The following is an 8,373-nucleotide window of genomic DNA, read 5'->3' as shown; positions in this document are numbered from 1 at the left end:
ATTACTACATTTAAAGAAAGTAATATTCTCCTCCCCTTCCAAGAGCCGCTTGTTTTCCTGGAGGGGAGCTCGATCACAATAAGACAGGCCAGGGGCAAGCAATCTGAAGAGATCAGACGCAAACATGCACACACTTTGACTCAAACACACACTGAGGATTGGCGAGGAGCAAAGCAGTCACTGGAGAGCAGAGAAGAAGACAGGCAGGCAGGCTGAAGTGAGATGGATGTTGGCTCTTGGAGGAACCTCACAGCACACTGCTGCTGGGACTTAGAGATAATTTGCTGCTTGTCTGTGAAAACAAGATGTAAAGCCACAATTTATTGTTGTCCTTGCTATCCCATCTGCCGTGGGCCAGAATGAAAATGACCTGTGTTTGCAGGGTAAGCACAACATTCCTCTGCATACAACCCTATATGCAGGCAGCGCTAGAAATCATGCCAAAAGACAAAAAAGACGGGAAAAAGTTCACAGGCAGATGATGGTGACAGACTTAGATTAAAACCCACAGAGGACACACACAAACACACCCACACTGGGTTCAGTTCACAGTTGATGATGAATGCTTGCGACTCATAAAGCTTATTTTTAATTAGCGACATGGTCATTAAAATGTGTTAATTGTATGCATTGTGTTAATGCTGTGTCAAAGTCAGCTAAGGACGAGGCTCGACGAAAAGTGTGGTTTAGCGACTCCAGTAATGCAGTGTGACCCTGTGTAATTTCAGAATGGTAATTGGACAAAGTCCCCCTGCCCGTCCGTGTGCACAGACACACACCCACACGCGCTACCTATCCACAAATTTTGGCAGATGAGAAAGCAATACAGCTCCCCCTTTTGGCAGGATCTACCAGGATCAGTGCATCTTCATCAAAGACATGGCATCAACCTTGGTCTCCAACTCCTCTGCTGGCAAGAAAATACATCAAACATTAGGAATAGCTCACTAAAGACAACTTCACCGCTTCTTCCCAAAGTTGCAGTGACAGACAAATTGAAAAGTGGCACACACTAATGTGCCCTCCGCCTCCCCGAGCCCATCATTCAGTGGAATGTGTTGTTTCGGTGATGCTGAGGAAAATGGCAAAATAAGCCACTATCTTAAAATCAATTATTCATAAAATCCTGAACAATACTAAAATTTTTATTGAATAATAAAACAGAGGTGATGACTTAAACAAATCGGGGCAAAACATAAACTGAATCTGATTCTGCATTCCACTTTAACAAGGGAGGTCGGTCAGGTCAACTTCAAGCTTCAGTTAATGCATCAATATATTACAAGCAGTATGTGATTCCCTGCACTTAAATTCACATGCAATACCTAAAGGCGCTGAAACGACTGCTCAAATGCCATGTCAGTGTCAGATCAGCTTGGTAGAGTAATGAAATTTGCCCAGTGGCTTGAAACTGTAGCACGGCAGCGGCCATTTTGGTTCAAGTCCACAAACTGATAACAGACGTGCCTGGAAGCCCAGAGCCCTGGAACGAACGCCCCCACTGCTGCTTTCAAGGACTCAGATGCTGGAATTCAGAGAACAAATTGCTGATTAAATAAACACACATCAGCATATCAGAGACTTAACTCCGAAGTCACGTGTCATATTAGTTGGAATAACTGCAGGTTCGCACAATATATTTTCCGTTTTAGACTACTTATCTTGCATGTATGTTATAGTTATTTTAGAACACAAATCTGTTTCAACACACTTTTCCGTTTACATGTAGCTGCAACACTGTGGTTACACTACATCATAATGCAATTAAAAAACATTTCTTCTCTTAATGTCTGATCATTTGTTGTTTGCCCCATGAGCGGGAAACCCACAGTCCGTCATTTAACTACGTATGTCCGCAATCACGTAGTTGAGAAGGCTGAACGTACATAATGACAGTGAACGCAGCACCGCCGTCACTTCTTCCGCCCGCGTGACACCTGCAGTTACAGTCCAAACATGAGCGCTTCTGCTGTGGTTCGGAGGTTAGCAGCTCTGTCAGGAGCCTCGGCAGTGGGAGCTGGGGCTTACGGGGCTCACGGTATGCAACTGTCCTATTGTCTGTAGCTCTCGCTCAGCTGAACAGTCGTGAAAGGCTGTCATGTTGAGGTTTACGGCGCCAGCCTTGATATCAAAACACGCAGATTTAAAGTTTGCGTACTCACCACACGCCCGAGTAACTGTAAAGCAACAACACATACATGCTGCTAATGTTAAACATGCTAACGATTAATTCGGCTTTCAGTAAGCCGTCGAAGCTTCACGTTGTTTTTGTAAAAATAACCAGTGTTGTAATCAAGGTGACCCGCCTCCAGGGTGGAAGAAGGCTTTTTGTGGGTCAGCCACTGTCCACGGTAGGGATAGCTGAGTGATTGGATAACTTTTAAAATGTGATAAGAGAGTGGTTGGTCTCACCACCGTATCACAACACGAGTATTAAGGAACATGACTTGAGGGTGTGGGTTACTGATTAACCAAATAAAGTGTGGTCTGTTGTGTCTGTGATCATGATATTCATGGTGTGATAATAAGTAACAGTTGTGTTTTTCTTGTTTTAGGTTTCAAGAACAGCGATCCTGATGACTACCGAATAGTGGTATGTTCATAATACTGCTACTTATGTTTTTTTTGAGCATTTTGTGTGCCTAATATCAGTTTTCATTCATTCGTGTTAGCAGAGGTAAAGGTCAGAGCATATGGATTCAAGACTGATTTAATTTGGGATGCACTAAAACGGTGGATAAATATGGCTTCATGGTGACTTTGTCATTGATGTAGGCACGTGAAGTGACATCTGAAATACCTCTTACCGAGCTTAGGTTGTTGTGGAGGGGGCTGCTGGGGCCTGTCTTAGCTGAACAACTATTCTAGAACCAGATAAAAATGTCTTTGGAAAGTGGAAGAAAGCTGGAGTACCTCAAAATACCCGTAAAGGCACTATACACAAAAAGTAGTGAGTAGTAACAAATTCAAATAAGAAAGAAAGATGGGTTAAAAAAATGCAGCATCTACTGTTGGCCAAATTTGTATTTTAAGCATCAGTGTATCTGCCCAATTGGTGCAACTCCAGTTATAGTTTAGTGGACTGTATGAGTGTTATTTGTTTTACTCTCAGAAAACTAAAAGATGTCTGTGAAACATTTTCACACTGTGCTGTTAATCTGGAGGAAACTTCTGTAATGCAAAAAGACAGGAAATTGATTTTTTTTTTAATGATGAGATACTTTCCTGGCCAAACTTGGGCTGATTGATGAGAATGGTGTAAATGGTGCTTGATAGCGGCTCACTAAATATCCACTTCTAAACTTAATAATAAAAGGCCTTTCCAGAAAATGTTTGATTCACTGAACTTGATGAGTGGCTGGGAAAGGCAGAGTTTTTTCTGAAAGCTCTGTGTGTGTGTGTGTGTGTGTGTGCCTCTTCAGCTTTTTGAAACCGCCAACAAGTACCATTTCTACCACAGCCTGGCCTTGCTGGGTGCTGCCCACTGTGGGAAACCTGCTGTGGTAAGTACAGAAGCCTAAGACCCTCACTCTTGGCTGGATGCACTTAGCTCAATCCTTTAAAGTGGATATAGTGCCACAGTCGTATTTGCTGTTACCTGTCCATCCTCACTCAGAGATATTATGTTACAGAGACTGCTGTTTTATTACATTATAAATGATAAAAGTGACAGCATAAGTATAAATTTGTTGTGGATTGACGGTGAAAGAACACATTATCCCAACAAATGGAACCAGGAAAGAAAAAATGGTAGCCAAAGAATCTCCTCACTTAAATGTCACCACCCCATCATCTGTACTTTTAAGCATTCATGCATGTCCCTCTGCGTCTCATGTCTGATAATGTTGTTATTATGAGTTGACAATAAATTGGTAAAAACTGTGGAGTTATTAATTTGGATTAAATAAAATCTATGAACCAGCTTTGGAGTCAGTCCGATACAGTGAGTTTTTATTGTTTACACCTGTTTAAGGTGTCCATCTATAAAGTTACTAAACCTGCTCACTCGAGTTGTATTGTGTGTCAAAATGGGCATAAATATTAAGCTAATGAGATAAAATGACTCATTAATCATAAGTAATGATACTCAATAACATGCGTTATTCTGCTGATAAGATACTTTAATGTGTGTAATGTGATAGTAAGCTAATAAGCCACATTAGCTAACTGAATGATGGGCTAATAAATTATGTTAGGAAATGACGTACTGTAGTAGGCTAATGTTTGCTAATAATATGAATCAATAGGATAATAAGGTACATTGTTGAATTTAATGGTAGGCTATTGAGATAAATTAGCAAACTTACAATCAAGCTAACAAGATGTGCTGGCTAATCCGGTCGTTCAGTCTGACGTCACTAGCCGTGTCTGGGCCTAAACTCCGCTGCAGGTCCATATATCAAACGATCACTATGGCATTACTGAGAGTTGAAAAACTGTCTAAAGTCTTTCATCTTTAATAAAATGATCAGCGTTCTGCTCTACCAGGTGTAACAATTGAGTTTAACATCCAGGCATCCATGAAAACGGAATTTATGACATTTAACGGAGTTAGAAGTTAGCAGGAAGTTAGCTCGCTAGCTTCTATCTAAATACAATATAGCATGTCCTGACTGCGGGGTTTTGGAAACAAATTAAAACGTACAGCTCTGTTATCACTTCCAACATAAATGAAGACAGAAAGCTAAACAGCAGTGATGTTTGTAGGGTTACTGAAGTTGGGCTAGCTGGTATATAATGATGTGCTACGTGACCTCTAGCGACACAGCTATGTTAGCATAATATAAACAAGCTAACTTTTTTTCCACTCGATAAAAGTTAACGTGAGTGTTATCGGTGGTCAGGAACAAATGTAATCGCATGGCAGGATGCTGTAAAAGGACCAAACTTCAGCCAGGAGAACAACTGAGATAATCCATCCACAATACGAGGTTAGTCATTCATATACTGCTGCATGGGCTGGGCTGTAGTTGCATCCTGATCTTAAATAAATGATTAGCGGTAATAAAAGCCGAGGGAGGTCAACAGTGATCAATGAGTGTTTTAGGAGCTTTTTGAGATTAAATAGAAGAAAATACAAAACATTAAACATGTTAACAACACAAAAGCCATATTAAACGCAGACTACTTTAGGCCCGGAAGTAGGATTCGTCACGTCATCACTTAACGACCGGATATGTTTTCTTATGATAAGAAGCATGCTAATATTATAAATTAGCTGATGTAACATAAACTATTAAATTATGTTAGCCAATAGCATATTTGTGGGATAATAGCATGCACTGGCTAACTGAATAGTGGGCTAATAATAGCATACTCTATTATACTAATAAGATAATTAGCTATATTAGCTAACAATGCAAGGCTAATAAGATGCATCAATTTTTAAGTAAGCTGATATTATTTAATTATATTATAGGATGATATTATAATATAAGTATAATTTAAGAAGGCTGACTCTAAATAATGGTTTGCTTTTAATGCTTTTAACTTTTCTTGCAAAACAAACAAACAAAAAACTCCTTTTTGCTGGTCCCTGTGGGGTAACATCTCAAGCAAGGGCGAGTCTCAAGCAAGAGAGGTTGGAGAGTACATGGCAGCCCTACTACAATGTGTTTGCAAACTTACAGATTTAAACTGACTGAGACCAAAATGTTTCTTTTTCACAGGCTGGTAGCCTTCTGATTGCGGGCATGGGGATGTTCTGTGGCTCTTTATACCACCAGGCTCTGACAGGGGACCCCGGACTGCGCAAAGCGGCTCCCGTGGGGGGCGTAGCTATGATTGTTGGATGGCTGGCCATGATTCTCTGAACTGTGACAGCTTACATCTTCTCCAGAGAGCCACACTGTGACACTAAACTGTCAGACTGCTAATAAATGAACTGGAGAACTTGTAAGAGTTGGCTGAGGGCTAGTGCTGAGTTATAATGTCACCCATCCAACCACCGCCTGCCCTGGGTTGTGGATGTCAGCAGGAGATAAGGTCACCGCAGGATGATCACTTTTCTGCCACTGCTGTCTGTTTGTGGCTGCTGCCCTTTGACTATAATGTTAAACTGGATAAGAAATTTAACACAAAATGAATGGAATGAACTGTATCATCCAATTTGTTATGGAATATTTTAACTTTTGGTGATTTGAGTTAAAATGCATCAATAAGACAGTGTTTGTTGTGAAAATAAAGAATCCCTCATGATAGATTAACAACGAAATCGTTTCCTAAACTCTGAAATCCTTTTTTCCACAAGGATTGTTTATTTACCTTTAAACAGTCATTTACCAGCATGAATAAATCTCAACAATGAATATTCAATCTGCTGTATACCAAAGGTCCGTGTCAAGTCTTTGCTTTTTTCCATTTCTCACAGACATCACTTTCAGATACTGATCATCTGCTGTAGATGGGTTTTTAGGTTATCTTCTTCCTCTTTTCTCCTCCGCTTGTTCAGTTTTGTCTTTTTTTAAGGACACACTGCACACCATGCTGAGATTTGTCAAGTTTGCAGCTAATATCTCTTTGGGAATTCCCTTTTGGTGCAAAAATAAAGTTTTATGCCTGTCTTGTTATCCTTGAGATTTTTCATGGATTTAACTATACGAATGGGAACAAATTGTTATTTTGGAGAGAAAATCTGAGAAAAAGCAGCCACATGTCCACTTAAAAACTTAAGCAAACTTTCTGAAAGCCTGGAGAACTACTGCTCAACAAAGTCGTACAAAATTACAGCGAAGTCTGGCTGCTTGGAAGCAAAATATAAAGAAATGAGGCAAGACTGTAAGATGTGACATTACCCTCTGATTTCTGTAAACCCATTTTGAAGACTCAAGTGTTTCAGTCTTCACTGTCTTGGTATCTTGAACTCAAACAAGCTTTCAGAAGTGTTTTCATTTGACTGCATAGTCAAATATTGTTTTGTTGAAAGACGATAAGCAAGTGTTGACACACAGAACTTTATGCTAGAACACTAGGTCAAAGTTTTTAGTATTACTTTTTTTTAACCTCCCAATGTTTGTGTAATAGTAAATAGCATTCAGTTGCATACTTACATTGTGTGCTAAAAAGAACTAATGCGTGTTAATATCTGGTCTTTAAGTGATGACGTATGAACCCTGCTTCCGGGACCAAACTACTCTGTGTTTATTAAGGCTGTTGTGTTTTACATGTTTTAATGCTTTGTATCTTGTTCTATTTAATCTGAACACCCCCTAACAAAGAGCAGTGATCACTGTCGGCCTCTCGGTTTTTGGTACCACTATTCATTTTAAAGCTCAGTTTTTAAAACCTTACGGTCTAACTACAGCCCAGCCCATGCAGCAGTATATGAATGACTAACCTCGTATTGTGGATGGATTATCTCAGTTGTTCTCCTGATTGAAGTTTGCTCCGTTTACAGCATCCTGGCATGCGATTGCATTTGTCCTTAACCATCGGGAACCCTCACATTAGCTTTTATCAAGTGGGAAATAGTTAGCGTTCATCCTCCTGTGTTTATATTATGCTAACCATAGCTGTGTCGCTAGCCACCATGTAGCACATCATTATATACCAGCTAGCCCAACTTCAGTAACCCTACAAAAGTCACTGCTGTTTAGTTTCCTGTCTTCGTTTATGTTAGAAGTGATAGCAGAGCTGTACGTTTTAATTTCTTCAGAAATCCCTCAGTCAGAACATGGTATATCATCTTTAGATGGAAACTAGCGGGCTAACTCCCCGCTAACTGCTAACTCCGTTAAATTGAATACATTCTGTTTTCATGGATGCCTGGATGTTAAACTTAACTGTTACACCTGGCAGGGCAGCCACACCGATCTTTTCATTAAAGATAAAAGAATTTAGACAGTTTTTAACTCTCAGTGATGCAGCATCACTGATGCTGCAGTAATCGTTTGACTTTGGGACCTGAAGTGGAGTTTGGACCCGGAAACGGCTAATGACGTCAGACTTCAGTTCAAAAGAGTGCTTTATTTTTCACTGCAACATTAAAAGCTGTTGTCACACATGCTGTGACTCTGAACATTTCTAGATATTATCTAGCTATTATCTGGTAAATGAGAATCCAATGTTCAAAACCATCACATTGGACTGGCTAAAGTAGTAGCTAATAGCTAAGTGTAATAGTCTGGTGAAGTCATGTCTATCGAGTGGTCTTCTACACTATTAGACAGCACCCAGGTCTCAAACAAAAGTATTATTTTAAGTATTCCAATACACAAGCACATATAGATTGTGTGCTACATGTGGACAGTATAGCAGTTGACATGTTAAAGCAGCTTTAATAGCAAATTTTATTATTGTTATCATACCTGGACAGTAGAAACTTCTGTCCTAGAGGTTTGTTGTGTGCACATTCATCTGAAAGGAAAAAGGAAG

The 8,373-nt window shown here is 39.9% G+C and overlaps 1 protein-coding gene across 1 annotated transcript; it reads left to right on the top strand.

Moving 5' to 3' along the window:
* Positions 1-1,897: 1,897 nt before the first annotated feature.
* Positions 1,898-6,331, top strand: tmem256 (transmembrane protein 256). Its single transcript, XM_026161605.1, has 4 exons — positions 1,898-2,038; positions 2,556-2,593; positions 3,423-3,503; positions 5,670-6,331. Exons 1-4 carry the CDS (start codon positions 1,957-1,959, stop codon positions 5,811-5,813), a joined length of 345 nt encoding a protein of 114 aa, XP_026017390.1. The 5' UTR covers positions 1,898-1,956; the 3' UTR covers positions 5,814-6,331.
* Positions 6,332-8,373: the final 2,042 nt, after the last annotated feature.

This window comes from Astatotilapia calliptera, chromosome 3 (assembly GCF_900246225.1).
Source record: "Astatotilapia calliptera chromosome 3, fAstCal1.2, whole genome shotgun sequence".
Classification (NCBI taxonomy): Eukaryota; Metazoa; Chordata; class Actinopteri; order Cichliformes; family Cichlidae; genus Astatotilapia; species Astatotilapia calliptera.
This window is presented reverse-complemented; position numbering and strand designations above follow the sequence as displayed.

Excerpts from the sequence above, each read along its gene's own strand:
- tmem256 (XM_026161605.1), top strand. The coding sequence starts at position 1,957 with ATGAGCGCTTCTGCTGTGGTTCGGAGGTTAGCAGCTCTGTCAGGAGCC. Across the intron at positions 2,039-2,555 it reads TGGGGCTTACGGGGCTCACG|GTTTCAAGAACAGCGATCCT; the intron begins GTATGCAACTGT and ends TTCTTGTTTTAG. Across the intron at positions 3,504-5,669 it reads ACTGTGGGAAACCTGCTGTG|GCTGGTAGCCTTCTGATTGC; the intron begins GTAAGTACAGAA and ends TCTTTTTCACAG.